This window comes from Equus asinus, chromosome 3, assembly GCF_041296235.1.
Source record: "Equus asinus isolate D_3611 breed Donkey chromosome 3, EquAss-T2T_v2, whole genome shotgun sequence".
Classification (NCBI taxonomy): Eukaryota; Metazoa; Chordata; class Mammalia; order Perissodactyla; family Equidae; genus Equus; species Equus asinus.
The window spans coordinates 88088483-88107845 of NC_091792.1; the positions used below are offsets into that span (position 1 = coordinate 88088483).

At 33.3% G+C, this 19363-nt stretch overlaps 1 protein-coding gene across 3 annotated transcripts in view; it reads right to left on the reverse strand.

Annotated features, from left to right (window-relative positions):
- The window catches only part of GRID2 (glutamate ionotropic receptor delta type subunit 2), a 1392659-nt gene that overhangs the window by 1117694 nt on the left and 255602 nt on the right, over positions 1–19363 (reverse strand). For all 3 annotated transcript variants that reach the window (XM_070505363.1, XM_070505362.1, XM_014838689.3), the window contains exon 2: positions 9936–10091. In XM_070505363.1, coding sequence (XP_070361464.1) covers positions 9936–10091 — 156 coding nt within the window. The remainder of the gene's footprint in view (positions 1–9935; positions 10092–19363) is intronic.

A 19363-nucleotide genomic window follows, 5' to 3' on the forward strand; every position in this document is an offset into this window, starting at 1 on the left:
AAAATTATCCCTTGGAGGGGCCAGCCTGGTGCTATAGTGGTTAAGTTTGCATGCTCCGCTTCAGTGGCAAGAAGTTTGCCAGTTCACATCCTGGGCACAGACCTACACACTGCTTATGAAGCCATGCTTTGGCATGCATCTCACATACAAAATAGAGGAAAATGGGCACAGGTGTTAGCTCAGGGCCACTCTTCCTTAGCAAAAACAGGATGATTGGCAGTGGATGTTAGCTCAAGACTAACCTTCCTTAAAAAAAAATTAACCCTTGGAAAGCACGAATCAACATTGGAAGGACGAACAAAAGAAAGAACTTTTGTGAACTTATTTATATTTAATTTGGTGAACTTATTCATATTTACATAACATTCATATATATAGTATATATCATATATACATGGCACATATACACATATATAATATACAGGTAAAGTTTATAGTTATATTTATATACAATATATAGATATATGATATAAAGATATAGTTTAATATTCACATATGTATATGTATGCATGTGCATATATATAAATGTGTGCATATATACATTATATATATATGATGAGTTAATATAGAGATAAAACTCCTTAAAACTGGGCAAAATCACTTAAAATTCAAAACAGAATAAAAACATGAAATTACTAATTCCAAACTATAAAGATTAGTGACAATAAATATAAAAGAACAAGAACAGAATTTAGGAGCAGGCAGAATGAGGCCAATGTGTCAGTTTCTTATTTTTTGACTAGTAAGAATATGTCTTTTTTTATCCTCTAGCTACTTTCTGTCACCAGAGCCATCTATACCTTGCTCAGTTTTAATAATGTGAATAAGCAGACACGACCACTTCAAAGTATTGTTTGATTTTATATAAGTGTAAATTTAAAAGTAAAGTACAAAATATATTATTGGATATTCAAGTCATTCTATTCAAAAATATTCTCTGTACTAGGGGCCGGCCCAGTGGCGCAGCAGTTAAGTGCGCACGTTCCAGTTCGGCAGCCTGGGCTTCGCTGGTTCGGATCCCAGGTGCGGACATGGCACTGCTTGACAAGCCATGCTGTGGCAGGCGTCCCACATATAAGATAGAGGAAGATGGGCATGGATGTTAGCTCAAGGCTAATCTTCCTCAAAAAAATAAACAAATAAAAATTTAAAAAAATTCTCTGTACTAGAATTATTTCTGACTTTGATTTGCATAACTGGATTTTCTCCCTAAAAAAAATTTGTTTTTGAGAAAACATATTTATTTTCCACTTTGGAATATATTTTTTCAAACATAATAGACACTTGAAGTCTTTTCTATTTTTGAGAATATAGCTTAAGGAATGAGCTTAACCAATCTTGCCATCATATTATATTAGTCTATCAAGGACCAAAAATCAAATATGTCTTGAAATGAGGCATGGATTCCTGAGAAAGTAAACATGATTTCATGTGTTATGGAAAAAGAATAGTACTGGAAATTCAAAGAAACCAATGATTAAGTTTTTACAGTTAATATTTGCCCATGTGTAGTTGGAATGAAAATGTGCGGAACATAGAAAGATGACCTTTTAAACAATCATATCAGAAATAAACTCAAAATACGGATATGATGCACCTCTCAAAGCATAAAGCTTTCCTTGAATTCATTTCTATATTTGATCTTCACATATATCACTCTTCTACAACATTATGCCTCTCTACGATTGAATTCCATTTAGGTATGACTCAGTGCCTTATTTACTTCACTGATTGTATTAAGCCTACACAAATCATCAGAAAGCTTTAATTTGGTCTCCACAGGCTTTCTCTACTTCCCAGAATCGGTAACAATGTATTTTAAATCCTCCAAACACTAAGTATACATGTTGCAACATCACTACTATTTGCCAAATAAATTACACTACAAACATAATTCTCATCTTGCTGTGCTGACTAGCAGAACTAGCTCAGGAAGAGAGAAAAAAGCAGGAGTATTTAATTTCTATAATATTTTTACAACCCCAGCATTCAGCATCTTGCTAAGGAAAGACTAAGTTGAGCAAAAACATGGAGTTGACTTGGCAGATACTAAGCCTAGGAGTATCATTGGTATCAGTGGTATTCAGTGGTGTTCACGGGTACCTATACATGTGGTAGATGATATTTGGGAAGGTAAGGGAGAAAAAGACAGAAATTTACTGATGGACAAATGCAATGGTACTAAATCATCATGTACTCCATTATTATTAGGATGTATTTAGATTAGTAGAGGAATCCATGAACCATAATTACAATCCCACGTAACTATCATACAATAATCACATAATCATAGTAATCCCATGGAGTATGTATTTAACCCCATTTTATATATGAAGAAACTGAGGCTCAGAGACATTAGGTGCGCTCAAGGTCCCACAGATAATAAGAGATGGAGCAGAATTCATAAAAAGGCAGATTTATCTAATTCAAATTTAGATAAATTTGCATGAGATTTGCACCAAATTTAAGACATATACTGAATCAAATGTAGATATCCTGAGTGTATACAATACAATATGGAGAGTCAAGGATTAAAAGAGGGATGAGTGCGGAGTTAAAAAACAGCAATACAAAGGGAGGGCAGAAGCAAGAGGAGCACACACGGTTCAGGACCTAACACACGACAATAGAGGTCTAACTAACCATGTAAGACTAGGTAGAGGGCAGTCAACAGAGAGTACATCATCGTGCAGAGTAATTAGCTCAAAGCAAGCACCCAAAAAGTACTTGCTGATTCATTATCTTTTTTTCAGAATATTCGATTTTCTACTGCACATTGGGTTTGTGTGTGTTCTTTTTAAAAGTGAGTGTTTCAATGATACGTCTATTGAAAACTACAAGATAATTCAACAGACTCCACATAGTGTTAATTCCCAGAAACCTAACAACACTTGCCAAACACATGCAAAAATAGGTGTTAAATGTTAAATAAGAAGCTAGACTATTTTTTGCTCTCAAATTAAGCAAGTAGATGAGGTCATTTTAAGTTTGGATATCTATAATACTGATAATAGTTTAAAAATTCTGAACATAGTAAAGTCATCTTTGGTGAGCCAACATCAACTTAAACTATTTTTATAACTACACAGTGGACTCATTACAATTGCAGAGTGTAGGTAAGTGTGGTTTTTAATCTAATAAACCATATATTCAGAGTCACTTTAGAACATATAGGTGATTCTTTTACCAAGTCAGTATCATAAAAAACCGATTAAAAACTGAATTATGCTGCCATAATCAGGTACTATATCTATAAAGTCAGAAAGAGAACAGAAGAAAGTGGTGTGCTACTATCATGAGAAAAATATTTGGTAGAAAGAAACAACACTGAAGCAACAACAAAAGACTAAATCTTTACTTCTGTTAAACACAGCTTTCACAGGAAGCTGCTAGATTCCTCTAAACAAACAAGATCCAGAGAAGCACATATTGCTGAAATATACATCTTATGAGATAACTTACACAACAGTACACAGTTGCAGATAGCGAGGTAAAAGGCCTGGAAACAGAAAGTCTATAAAATTCTAATCTAGAGGTCTGTAAACATCTGAATTTCAATCTCTTCATAGTATTAGAGACCTGTTACTTTAAGAGCGTGGTATTGAATGAGATAAGGCAAAGGCTCACCAATACATGAGTACAACAATAAATCACAGAAAAAGAAGATTAAGTTATACAACTTGTATCTTCATCAACATTATGTTAAAAAATAAAGCAATGAATTTCTTTAAATTCCTTCTCTTTTCTGAAAAGTAAATATTTTAAAAAGCTAGAACATCTTGTTCCTTTCTACTATGAACACAAGTAAAAACCCATGTTATAGGTAGAAGACAACAACATATCTTTTCATGCTCCAAAAGTCCACAGTCCTCCTCAGTAAGTTTTTATGCTTCCTGCAGTCAGACACTGTGTCCTCTACTTTTTTTTGTTATCTCCTATTGTGGCTGGCCCAATCTTGGAACAGTACTAAGCTTTACATAAATACTTGGATAGACTGATTTGACTGAGTACTCTCAAGATTAGATTTCACATATTTTTTTTTTAATTTTTTTAATCATTCTTCAATGGAAATTCTTCAATGGAAAGGGTTAGTATGAGATGTTTAAAAGTATGAATATTGGTATTGTCCCTAACTGATTAGAATTCTTTATACTTTAATACCACATTGATGATGGGTACCGAAGATCACACAATAGGCGGATTCTGATCCCATACCTTATAGGCCAATTCTTAGAAAGTGGCAGGTAGGGAAGGAACGTAATCCAGGACTTGGCAGGAGATTTGCTGGGGAATCAACCCACCTAAATATCCTAGGCTCAAGGAGGGAAGGAGATGGTCCAGCCAGCCACTGAAAGGACATCCAGTATCCCTACTGACGCGTGAGAGTTTGGAGATGGCTGGTCAGCTGCATCACTTATTCCTTCCAAGCCTTTCGCACATGTAGTTGGCCATGAGTTACACAGAGCACTGACTGGGCCTAGAGACTGGGATTCGAAGCACAATACTGGCCTTGATGTGGGAAGGGAAGGAGGAATGAAAAAATGAACAGCGAATGAATGAGCAGAACTATACCTACATGATGTTCAGGTTTTCTTTCTTGGCCCGAAACCAACAAATCTCAAATTCAGTATATTGTCAGGCAATTCAGACAGTAAGCCGGAACTGGAGTTATCCAAACTGTCCCAGGCAAACACAGGCCGACATGAGACATACACAAGGCAGTCCTATGCTAGGGAAGTTGCAGAATCCAATCTAAGCATTTTGGAATTAGCAGATTTTTTATCACAGTAAAACCATCTATTAAAGCAGAGAGGAATATAAATGATGAGACTAAGCCCTGGAATAAAGCATCAAATAGTGCAACCACCTAAATCATTCCTTTATATTTACATCCTCGTTGAACAAGACTACTCAGATTTAGCCTACGGCACTAGAAATATTCACAATGAATGGTGATGTGTTTTGGAGAAGTGCTTTTTCAGAGCTGGAGTTCTTTTCACTCTTTTCGGCTCTGCTACTCTCCTGTTACCCCTTTCATACACATGATATGGGTAACTGTGTACTTTATATATAACTATAAAGAAATGAGACTGATTTCATATGCCATAAATGAAAGCATTCTCATTGCTTTAAACTTAAAATAATTTTATTTTGGAAGCTATATAAGGGAAATCCTACTGAAATGGTCACTGTATTAAAGTGAGATGTCTACTTTTTACAAGACTCTTTGGCAGCAATCAATATTCACATTATGGTATGCAAAGAAGTAATTTGAGGGTGGACCGGGCTGAAACTTGGAAGATGAGCAATCTTAACCATGACTGCTTTTTATTTTAAAAACAGCTTTTCTATCTATATTGTTTATAATGATTTGCAATACAGCAGAAAGAAGAACAATTATGATAGTTACTCCTTTTTCTTTCAAATAGAGTGATTTGTGAACTCTAGAGTATAACTCTGCCCTTATATTCTTCTCACTATGCATTTCATTTTTAGATGTTTTTCTAATAAGAACAATTATTTCAAAATATTTTAACTGAATCTTGGCATTCGATATCACTACACAGTGCTTTTACATCCTTCCTGATGCATCCTACGCATGCAAGAATTATAAGTGAACTCATATGTCTGCATTCACCTTCCAATGTAAATATTTTTACAAATGCACTCCCCTGACTTTCCCTGACCTTGTTTTCATGTAAATTCCCTCCTTTCATGGCCTGTAGTGGTGTTGGTCTCAGCTAAGAGCTAACGATATAAACAAGTGCTATTGCTTTCAGTAGAGACAACAGTATCTCTCACATCAGACATTGTGCATCTATGTTATAGCCAGTACATAGATCCCACAGAGGAAATGATCTATAAGAGAGGAGTAGGGAGAGAAATCTGGCAACAGCTGCTTTGGTTCAGATACTGAACATGCAGAAGGCCCTTTCTGGATTCTGGTGACAGTAATGAGGTCTTTGGGTTCCAGAGAGTAGTTGGATGAGGCAGTAGAACAAAGGACGAGTACCACATATCCTTTTAATTAATTTTGAAGTCAGTTACAGAAAAAGTAGGAGGCGATTTCAGCAATGTGAAGCTTTCTCTAAGGAGAAATTAATTAATGATCATTTCTACAATCCTGTGGAATTCTAAATCTGCAAATGTGTTCTAAAGAGTCGTGAAACATCTCATTTATAGAGATGAAACTGATTTTAAAAATACCTCATTTATGTCCTGATTTCTTCATTATTTGTAGACGAGGAAAACCAAAGGTGAAAGAACAAGAGTGATTTCTACAATGCAACTGGTATTGATAACTAGATTGGAATTTTCTACTATTCTATGCCACCTAAAATCCATGAACATAAACATTACATATGAAAACATATAAATCTGCAACCATTTTTCATTTCCCACAGTACTTACTGAAGTCCTAGAATACATCGTGTACTCTCTCATTCATACATGTATATTTATATATGGTTAGCAGATGTAGCAAGGAAAATATTGGACCAATGGTCTGAAGGTCTTGGTTTAATTCTTTCTCTACTACACACTGCAAGTGTGTAAGAGAATTATTTAACCACTCCGGTCTCAATTACTTCATCTATATAGTAAAAACATCCAACTAGGGTTATATAATCTTACACCTCTATAATTCTCTAGGTGCTCTAAAATAGTCCATATGATTTTGTCTTTTGTATATCCTCTTAAAGGAGAAACCTTTATCCCAGCTACCAAATTAGCCTAACAACAAGAAAAAAAAGCCAAAAACACCCTCCTGGGTTAAGGTAAGAAAAATTCTTTGCCTTTAGTTAACATCCCAGAACTCAACAGACAATAGATGAACAACGGCTTATCAACAACTACATTCAAAAGAAGGGGGAATATTACTTGACAAAAGGTCGTTATTTCCAGATTACTTCTGTGATAACAGAAATTTTTTTCTACTGTTCACTTATCTAAAAGGGCTAAGATTAATGTTACAGGATAATGATAAAGGTGATCAAATACTGTCATCTATCTCCAGAGAATGAAATATTGATCCTGTGTGATAACCAAGATAACTTCGTCTAGAAACTCACCATAAAAAAATTATTAATTATTATGCAAAAATTCACTGTAACCAAAGCTTCAAAGGAGCATTTAAATAGTACCAATACTCTTTACTCCTGTTTATGGGTTAAATAGGTGGTTTATGTAAATCCCTCTCTCTTATTAAGTGTTGACAGTAGAAAGACAAGGTAAACAAAAATTTAAATTTCTAAAAGCAAAAAATCATCTCTTAAATGTGGCTGGTTGGGGAAAGCTCTAACAATAAAATAAGTCAAGAATATTGGATTATTAGATTTCATTTATCTATCTGTTGGCTGATCTTTGTTATTATCAAATATCTATATGCTTGATGATGCTATTTGTTCAAGGATCAGACTTCCAAATTCAAGTAAACCAAAAAAAAGTGAGAGGGAGAGAGCAACAAAACCATTAATTTTTTAGAAGTTCATCAGGATGCTAATGTGTAAACATTCGTAATAATTGTGTTATTGAATCTTTCATCTTTCTTTAGAATGTAAAAAACAAACAAGCTGACTTTAGACTCTCTGTATTATAGATTGTAATGGTATTCCAGCAACAATGTGACCATACAAAAATGGGCCATCTTTGATGGCACAATTGAGGTTTTCTCCTAAATTACTCACTCAAAACATTTAAGAAAATACCCCTGAATTGTTTCTTCTTCTCTTTCAGTTGAACATTTTCTCTTTATTTTTTAAAACAAATCAATAACAAAAAGAGCTCTAGAAAGAATTAGTTTTTACTTCTAAAGTTAGCTGAGATCTTTCTAGACATTGAATGGGGAAGCAAATTAGCTCCAGAGCCTCCTAGAATTGATTTCAGGTTCATCACCCAGAGCAGACAATCAAAATAACTGATCCAGAACATCCTGTTAGTATCAGAAACCATCACACAAACTGTCAAACTCTTTTGTCTTTTGTGACAAATGTCTAGTGGTCTCTATGTCGGAATCTTAAAACTCGTTTCCTTTCTCAATTTGCTTTCAGTGCCACAAATTCTTTCAAGTTGTAATAGTGCTTTTGAGAGATATTTTTGTTCCCAGAATTCATATAGCAGCAGAATGTTTACATAAAGCAATATGTAAACAGATTAATTTTGGTATTTTAAAAACTGTCTTTGCTTTCCAAAACACAGTCTCTAAAAAAGGTGAGATGGACATATTTATTCAGCCTTTGTAATTCCTTTCTAACCAATATGTAGTTAATCAGAGGACAGTCACTAAAATAAGTTGGTCCTCATTTTTTTCCTGCTCTCATTTCAGTCATTAAAACTGAGAGTTGAAAAGGAAATATCATAAAGATTTCTTTAAAATGAATAACACGTTCTTCTTAATGCATATATGATTTTACATTCTTGGATATTTCTCTCAAATTCTACTTTATTATTTTGCAGATTGTTTAATGGATTCTAATATTAATTTAGACAGCTTTTAAATGTTTCTATAGAAAATTTATCAACATATCCATTATTTAAAGTCCCAAATTCCCAGGATAATTCCGACTTTAAAATGTAAATAAAGGAATGTTTATATTAATCTGATTTTTTAAATTGATGTTTACTTGTTGAAAGTCCATCATATCAGTATAAGCAATGTATTCTTTGCAAAAACAGCTTTTGCTTAAAACACTCCTGTTCATTTCATTAAAGTAATATTTTTTCACTCCATCAAATTAATACGAGGGAAAATCCATTAGACCACTAATCATTCTATCCATTCTCTTACTGACAGAAATAAGCATAAATAAGTTTCAACAGTAGCTAATGTTACTGATCAAAAACATATTCTCATAAAGCTTACCTGTATATCACATAGATACAGCAATAAGCATAAATAAGTTTCAACAGTAGCTAATGTTACTGATCAAAAACATATTCTCATAAAGCTTACCTGTATATCACATAGATACAGCATTAGATGAAAAGGACACTTTTTAAAAACATTCGTTTATTTTCCTTACCCCTTCAATATTTGTCTTTAAAACTTTCCTGCTCAACTTTACTACATTAAACATCTTGTCTGTCTTTTCTTCTGCCAAATCCTCTTTAAAGTTTTAATGAAACAAATGCTTCATTTGACTAAATTAATTAGTATCTTTGGTCTAAATATATTATCAGAATAAAATATAAAATAGATTAGCAACAAATAGTTTCATGAACAATGAGTGCTTTTCCAATCAAAAGGCTAAATATTTCATTAGAATAACAGCATCAAAAATAGAATTCTATTAGTCTAAGAAGTTTCGCTCAAAACCTTCATTCATACAAATGATCATTCTAGTATGAAAACATAATATGCATTTTTATGACTATGTACCTATGAAGAATTTTAATTCACTCAAGTATACAGAGAGAACGGAGGAAAGTGCTGTAATATTTGGCACATTGAAGAGAGAAAAAAATTTATGCTTCGGTCGATATTTTAGGATCCCACTGCAAAACCTTTGATTTTCTTGTAGTGTGTAAAAGTTTTCCTTCCAGCGATACATTTTTCATAAATACAACCGAAATATCACCATAAGTTGTAACAGCACTCAAGGTGGCAGTTACCTCAAAAACGTCAAAAGTAAAAATTCAGATAGAAAGTCATATTTTGGGGAAAGTTTCATTTACATTGAAGTCATAAAATGTTGTAAAGCTTTTATTGTATATATTTAGGTCCATTTTCATATTATATTTCAAAGAAAACAATAACTTTGCACCCTCTGCACTTTCAGAAGTGGAACACAGGATTAACATCAAGAAAATAACACGCTCAAAGAAAAGCAACGCAGTAGAAATGAAAAAATGATGTCCATGTTTCATGGCTTTTTAAAAATCCAATTTCATTGCCATTTGAATTGAACAAAAAAAACGTGGACTGCTGATGGACTTACCTTCTTGAACTGCTTGAAAAGGGTTGTTGCCATCAACAAATGTCACTGAAAATGTGATTTTCTCAGTCTGTAAGATCTCTTCATTCTGGTTGAGGTCTCCAACTGCTGTGCGAAACACCTCATCATCCTTTTTGGCAGATTCATCAAAAATTGCTCCTAGAAAGAAGTGAGTGTTGCCATTAAACAATAACATAAATATTCTGTCATGCTCTCTGGAAATATGCCAGAGAGACTTAGGTATTTGAAAAACGTATACTTTCACTTAAAGCATGCACTTTATTTATTACCGAAACACACTGTACTGGAAGCAATGTGATAGCTAAGCAGGAATGTAGTTTCTTCTTCCAAATGGATATGATGAATAGTACATCAAAGTGTTACTGCAGGGAGCACATTGGGAAGATAATAGAATAAGTACAAAAAGCTTTTCCAGGACAAAGTGGCTAAAACACTGGACATCTTATATCGTGAGATCTTCAGGAATTTATAGCTTGAAATATGTTTTCTGAATAATAGAAGATAAAATCAAGAAACTTTCTGAGAGTCTATTCATACGGTACATAGGAATCAAATTTATATTATGACATTGATTTATTTTTCTTTTTATTTCCTTCTTTCTTTCCTTTCTTAATTTTGTTTTGTTTTTTTGAACAAGGTTTTCAGTATCTTTTTCAGTAGTAAATTCAATAATATTTATAAAAAGTTTACAGACATACAAATCTCTGAGCAGAAGTAATGGGGAAATATTTCCTGAATAACTAACCTAAGTTCTGGTGGATAATTATGGCCACTTTTCATTCATATGTAATAATGGTGACAATGATAAGAATTGTAACTAACTTTATTAAGTTTTTGTTTCTCAGCAGTGTATGAGTTAAATACACCAGTTCTAAGAGTAAACTGATTTCAAATCCTGACTCTACCACTTGTTAAGTGTACGATCTTGAGCAAGGGATTCATATTTTAAACCCCACATTCATCATCTGTAAAATCTAACAATAAAAATAATACCTATCTGTTAGGATTATTAATTGTTTTAAATGATATTATGCATGCAAAATGTAAGTAAATTGTGATAACTAAATAGTAAGACCTCAATAAACGTTAGTGTTTTTTTTAATACTGTAATCCAAATAGAGCTTAACATTTTCTATTAATTTTTTCATATTACAGCATCTCATTTAATGCTTAAAATAATTATGTGTATGTATCCTAGTGCATACACATACAGTTTTGAAAATTAAGATTCAGTGCAAGAAATACGCCTAAGGTCTCACAATGGGGCCGGAGCCCTTGCTTCCTTGACTCCAACACGCTTGCTCTGAATCACTATGGTATACCGCCTTCCAGGATTATACCTATAAGGAATAAAAGTATTCAAATGGGGATCCTGATTATTGCATATCTGGGAGACTCTTTCCAATTTTTACTTGTATTCATGCATGCATGCTTTATTTGTATTCATTCTCACTCTTCCAGTTCTAAGCAAGCACAAATTTTTAAACTGTTTACTTTTTAAACTATAAATATTTGGGCCAATGTACTTTCTGTCTTTCTGAGTAAATTAAGTAAATTCTGTCCTGATAGAAAAACACATACACCTCAGGATCAATAACATGATGAAAGAATGACTATATATACATATCTGTATACATATAATTTATATTTCTTGACTATAATATTCATTGTAGTATGTGAATATAAAAATATAATTATGGGGCCAGCCCGTGGCTGAGTGGTTGAGTGCACACTCCACTTCAGCAGTGTGGACTTCCCGGGTTAGGATCCTGAGTGCAGATCTTCACACTGCTCATCAGGTCGTGCTGTGGTGGTGTCTCACACAGGAGAACTAGAATGACTTACAGCTAGGATATACAACTATGTACTGGGGCTTTGGGGAGCAAAAAGAATTGTGTGTTTATGAAAATGTCTTTTTTCCATATATAAATAAAATATGGGTATTATACACATATATATAAAGAGATGATCACAGACTATATGTGCATACACAAATATACACACATACACACATATATGTACAGAAGCAGACGCGCTTTGCATCTACCACTTTTGTTGATTTTGTACTTCTCTGGCTGAAGCCCTAAGCATTCTAGTGAAAGACACACCATGATATTGAACATACATCATTAAAGCCAACACATGATAAAGCAAGGGTGAAAGTATGTCCATTTCCGACAAGTGTTCCAGGTGACTTTTGACCTCTCCACTCTGAGTGACTTCACCATGGGAAGGTGATGATTAATTTTTCTAGGGAAGGTGGAGTGTCTAAGAAGTTTACTGTGAGAACCTGGCTTTCTCTTATCACTGCTCTTCCATATTTGCATGGATTGTACTGACGACTTTGACCAGAATCTTCAAACCCTTGCTCTCCATTTCCCGTATACTTTGAATACCTGCCCATGGCTAAGAACATGAAGAAAGGGTGAAGAATTATTTTGAAATTTGATAGGTAAATTAAGTACTCCCTAATTATATTGTCATATAGCCTGTAGACAGAATATTAATATTTTATTAATGTGATCAAATGTATAAAGTAAATGTTAATTTTTGACCTATTCTGTCATTTCTGAATCAGATAGCAATCTAGTTTAGAAACTAAATTTTTGTGAAAATATTTAGGAAATAAATGTTAGATTTATCTTGCTAACTTTAAGCCACACTCATGAAAACTCATTTGAATTTGTGGTAATTCTTATGAGAATCTAGATTAATCATTACATCGAAATTTAATACCCTCAGATTCAGATATACAAATCTCCTTAGCAGTTTGTTAGGAAGTGTGATACAAATGTGCTATAATTGGAGCTGAAATAACCAATTCATTTTAAACCAGATAATCTAAATGTCTATTCACCAAGAAATGATGTATGTTTATACGGAGATGCTTCATAGATTCTAAATGAGTCTTTTAAAGGAAGAGTTTCTAATCAACCTTGTTTTATAGCGGGTGATGTTATTGACTTCTGCTGAGTATTGGTAACACATTTTCAATGGATGCATTTTACTATGACCTGACAGAACACTTAAAATGGTCTTAAACGTTAAACCTGGCTTAATAAATGGCAGAAACCTGCAGAAATGATAGCAAATTAGTCAATTCTATGCTGAATTAACATACACTGAAGGGAAATGCACAAAAGAAGCAGTTCATCTCTCTGCAAACAGCACAGAAGTACACGGAAGAAACCGTTCATCTTACTTCACACAGTGTAACCAAAGAATAGGAACTCTTAACCAACATTTCAACATTTCAAATTCAGTTATTTATTGTGTGTGTGTGTGTGTGTATGTATATATATATATATATATATATATATATGAAATTTCATATATGTATATTATATATATCAAATCCTTAGGTATTTAAAATATATATATTATATACATATAAAATCCTTATATATATTGAAAAACATATATATATAAAACCTCATCTCAATTTGACTTTTTAACCAAAAGAGCACATGCAGCATTTTGTATTAAACACAAGTATTCTGAAAAGAACCCAGAGAATGTCAGGAAAGAAGGTTCTTTCTTATTTTATGCACTTCCAATAGTACAGTATGCCATCTATTTATCCTTTTCATTAATACAGTCATATTACCAGTCCAATCCAATATCAAACATCCTAGATTTATTTTTTGAACTATATAAAGTTTCTGAAATGCAACATTCATAACTACGTATACAGTTAACATGAGGATACAGCATCTAGTTCTGTCCCAACTATTTTATTAGCATGTTTTTATTGTTAGTCTCATTTTACAACCTTGAGGTGAAACGCGGCTTCAACTTATTGTCAAGATGAAATAATTCTTCCACCACTTACACACAAACACGCACACGCGTGCTCACATACACAGTGTTTAATCAACAGATCATACTCTATTTATACTTCACATTGGCCAGATTGGAGGGGAGAATAACCAAGCAACAAGGCAGAAAAGAAAAAAACACCTCCTAAATAATCCCTTATACTACTTTGTAATTAGGCATCTCTATTATTAAAAGTTGATGATCTACTCCTTCCATGGGCGGGAAAAAAAGGCTTTACTTATCCTTATACACACAAAGTGACAGTTAGGCATAATCTTGAAAAATTGGTTACCTACGTTCAAACATAGGGGTAAAAATGTAAGTTACAACTAAATCTAAATTAAAACAAAAGTTGACTCACAAATGTAGCTGCATGAGAATTTATTATCACAGGTATTATCATGACTCCAGAAGATCCAAATTATTCAACAAGGTGTTATTCATACACTTACATTTTTAGTTTGAATGTTTAAATTAATTTTTGTCTTATACATATAAGAGGCAAGTGGAGGAAATATTGTTTAGCTGGTAAGATATTGGAGGAAAGAAAATGCCTTCATCCACCTCAGTATTTCCTCTAAAAATACTGAAAAAGGTTTTGATAGATGTCTTGAAGAAATTTTTCCACATACAGAGTCGGTAGCATTATTGGAAGAGCTAGGTATTTCATTTTATATAACTAACATATCCAATAACTTTTAAAATAGATGATTCTAAAAATTGAAACAAGCAAGTATCAACACATCTACATTACCCTTGCATGATCAATTTATGCTTAAAACCCTATCATTTAAAAAGACCTGTAGGAAACAATTGCCCAAAAAACATGGTCAGATTTCAGAATTGCAAATGAAATTAAAGATAGCTAATCTTTTTTAGTCACAAAGTTAAAACTCTTTACTCATTTAATTTTGCCTGATATATAAAAATTCCTTATGATATATAGTCTTAAAAAGAATAAGCTTTTAAAAGGTGCTATATGTAGTGAATCTTTAATTTCCTTTGAAGCAACTGAGTTGACTTTCTTGGTCTCTCTCTAAGCATTTTTCTCTCTTCTCTTTTTTCCCTTTCTTTCCATTCATTCATGCATCCACCCTTTCAACCATCCATACATCCAGTCAGCCTTCCCTCAATACAGAGATAATCGTCAAAGCCAAGACTCTGTTTCTTAACAAATGATCTGCTGACAGATGAAATCTATCACACGTTGAATCAGACTACAGCAGAATTAAGATGCTTTGATAACATGATAATGGAAATAGGCAATTGTAGATTTCATAGACTCGTAGCTGACAGAAATTTTAAAGATGGTATGCACAAATCTCATTTTTCAGAAATTGTTTTGAAAAGATTTTAAGTGACTTGACCAAAATTACAGAGCCAAAAGTTAAAAGGGGTGGAGTAGAAATTTAAGTTTTCTAGTTTCAAGTTTGGAGCTATTTCTTCCATATTCTGCCTTTTCTACTTCAAGCATTTACTTTATGGAGAAAAACTATATATCTGTATATGAAAATATACAGATATAACAACATGACATATATACGTATGTTTATATATATTGCATATATAAGACATTACATCATTCCAATGTACACATACACAAGCATACACATATTCGTTAACTAGTACTTTGTCGGGTGATTAGCATATCAAATTCATTTACTATAAGCCATGAAGTATTTAAAATTGAAAAACTGTAGCAGAAAATATGAAGATAAGAGTATTTTTACATCAAATTTATTCCCCTTTGCCTCGGAAACTTCTACAATTTAGCTTAGGAGGTTAAAATAAAGAAAAAAATCAAAATTCTACTTTGGGACAATTTATTGGTCACAGTAGGATTTACTGTTCTACAGAGCTACTTAGAATTGTTAAATCATCATATATCCTCACTGTTACAGATGCTGCTATTCACAAGTAGGTTTTCTTAGTTCATTCTAATTGCGCACTGTGCATACACATTAGTTGTACTGTGCGTAGATATCCAAATCAAGTGATCTGTACCTTTTTTACATCTACTCATGATATTCCCACTAATGCCAGTGAAAATTGTGCATACATTTCAAAAAGAGGGCAAATAATCAAAGACACTATAAATACGATAAAAATCAGATTTCTCCTTTATTTCACCCTCCACTTATATTGCTCTCAGTTCACAGAGGAAGAAGACAAATGGTTGAATATGTTCAATATGACTAGACAGCAGGAAACATTAGCAGAATTGTGACCAAAGGAAATAAACATTTTCTATACCATTTGGCATCTTTCTTTGAGCATACAGACTAGCTACTATTTCAGTGCGATATTACAATGAAGGCATTGTGACTATGTGTGTATAAAAATAATCTGCCTAATAATATTAATTATATTGAGCTATCCTCCACAAATTAATTCTGTATTAGAAATATTTTCAACAGTCCCTTCTAATTAAACAGAAATGTTCCTAATATGTTCTATGCTAATGCTTTCATAGGCAGGAAGTAGGTTTTTAGAACACTTTTTCCTTTCATCAAGTGGTATATTTTCCTCAGTTCACCTTATCTAACCCTTCACAAGCACTCTGACTAGGGAAGTAAATCAAAATAATAGCTCTAATTGTTGGAAAGGAAGTACTGGATATATACCAAATTCATGACAATAAGCAAATATTATTCTGAATCAGAGACAGTTTGACTCCATTATGTTTTTCTCAAGTTTATAATAATTAAAAATAATAATAGTGAAAGTATTGACATTTATTAGTAAAAGCACTGCACTAAGTGGTTCCTGGAATTAGATCACTTAGTTTCAATGAAAACCCTTAGACGGAAATGAGGCTCAGGTGAAGTAACTTTCCCACGACCCAGAGCTGGTAATGATGGGCAGAATTCACAGCTCTCCTTCAAAGCAAGCTTCCTAAAAGAACTGTGAGTCTAATATCTGGCAAGATATTCATTACAATAGATTTCTACACTACCAAGTGACAGGAATATTTTGATTTTCGTAACTATTACAATGAAATTTTATTTAAAATTCTCAAATAGGTTTTAATTATTTTTTGTTTGAGAAATTTCCTTAACTAGGCCCAGTTTACTAAAGTGTTTCAACAGTATTTTTTGGCAAACTTTTTCACTGATACAATATTTACCACAATGATTTAGGCTATACTACTTAAAGAATAATTTGGCTCAATTATTTACATATTTTTTTCTCAAATTTTATGCTTCAGGTTGCTTCTGGAATAATTATCTAATATAGTCAAAGAATTAAATTGAGGTAAATTTCTAAACATTAGGTTAAATAGCATTTTTTGCAGTTACTTTAGAATAATGCTGAGTTCCAATAACATACGCACTTTGGTATATTTTTAAATTCAGGGTTCAGAACAAACCTCTAGCCTTTAATTGTTTAAGGAGCTGGAATTTTTTGTTCACTTCAGTGACTAATGATCCTAATAGAATGGCAAAGCCAGAGTCACTGATTTTATATATTAAAGAACTTTAATAATTTATTTGGGCCTGTGATATTCAAATTGTGACCAGGTATAGAAACCAACTGCTTCATTACTTCCCACAATGTCTAACGCTTACTTAGCATTTTGTTCTCAGAGTTCAAAGTACCTTAAAGTATTAACTTCCACTTCACTCATAATTAACCAATTTATAGGCAAGCATCATTCTTATTTAAAGATAGATAATCAAGCTCAAAGAGGATATTGCCAAGATCACAGAGGGAATTAGTTACATTAAAGCGTACAAAGATATAACTAGAAGGATTTAAAATTCCAAACAGATCACTAAAATGATTATACATAAATAGTTGAAGGTATATTTTAATACGTAAAATACTTTTGTATTGCAGATATCTTTAAATTTTCATTTTTCCTCAATATATTACGATAAAGTGACTTAAAATGGGAAGGGTATATAATACACCAGAGAGCCAAATTTTCAATGACTATCTAGAGATTTCAGGGGAGGGCATTTATGTTGCAATGTGACATTCTGTTACAGCGTTAGCTAAGTTAAATTCATGACGGGATTCTTCATTCTAAGGCCTTTTTCTCAGCCCAACTCTCCAATGACATTTGAATTCATATTTCATTTGGAACTCTTGTAAAGTTATCCAGAAACCCAAAGCACACTTAAATTGCTAACACTGTCACCTGAACATCTGACTCTGCCGTATATTATCCATAAGTCTCTGGGAGAAAAGAAAATTCAGGCTGCTTAAGGAACAGACAATCTGACTTTTCTAGGTGCTGCACAATAGGAGGCTAATCTTTAAAATAATCACTTTATTTTGGAACATAGATCATCTCTGAATAGCTTATTCATTTTATATAAGTTTGACATTTGGGGAATAAACACTCCCATTCAGTTCTTCTAATCAGCATTATTTGTAATTTTTTTAAGGAGTACTAGATATTGAAAGATCAATGATCTGGATGTTTCTTTATAAAAATGGCACTATGTACCAAGGATTCTGGGAAGTTGATGCAGTATGAAGCCTCAGGAATCTGTTTCCCCACCTAGACAATAATTGCACTGGTAGATCCTGTCGGAGGTAACTATTTTGGAACTCTGGAGTATATTGAAGGATTGCAAATTCCAGGGAAAGGCTTAGAGAGTAAACCACAGTTAATTTTGGTCAATTTCAGCTCTTAGCTCGGTAACAGCTACACATCCTCCACCCCTTCGCCATTTGACAGACAGCTCTAAGCCATTCCAGGAGCACCTTGCACACAGCTTGTGGGAGCCAGGAAAGGCAAAAAGGATCCTGGACTCTAAACATAGGGGACCTGTACTCTGAGGAGTGATTGCTGTTTCTGTTCTTAGAGGTATACAGAAAAGGAGGCAGGCAGCCATTAGTTTTGCAGGCCCTCCACTGTTGTGAGCCCCTCCCTCTCTGGCTGAAGTGACCTCTGGGGGATTTAAATGGTTGACACTCTTTTATTTTTCCCCCTTCACGTTTCTTTTTTTCTCTTTTGGGAGCCAGACAACACCAACCAGGACATTCAAAAGCAACTACATACATGGGAACATTAAACGTCACCACACGTGCCTAGGGAAGGGTGCCGGTTCTGAAAAGATCAGAAAAGATCTTAGGTTTACACTTCAGGGTGATCTTTGGCACAGAGACAGCCTACACCAATTTAAAAAGTAAAAACAATACATAAAAACAAAAGCAAAAAAAACCCAGGAAATTCTGAGGAAGAGGATGAATCTGACTTCTAAAGTTACCATATTATTAGATTTAAATGCTCAATTTGCAACAAAAAATCACAAGGTATATAAAGAAACAAGAAGATATGGCCCACTTAAACAAATAAAATAAATAAATCAATAGAAACTGACCCTGAAAAAGACCTGGTGGCAGGTCTGTTAGACAATGATTTTAAAACAACTGCCTTAAGATGGTCAAAGAACTAAAGAAAGATGTGGAGAGAGTCAAGAAGACAAGGGATGAACAAAATGGAAATATCAATAAAAGTACAGAAAACCTAAAAAGAAACCACAAGGAAATTCTGGAGCTGAAAAGAACAGAATGAAAATGAAAAGTTCACTAGAAGAATTTAAAGAATGGATAGAATAAAGAATCAGTAAACTCAA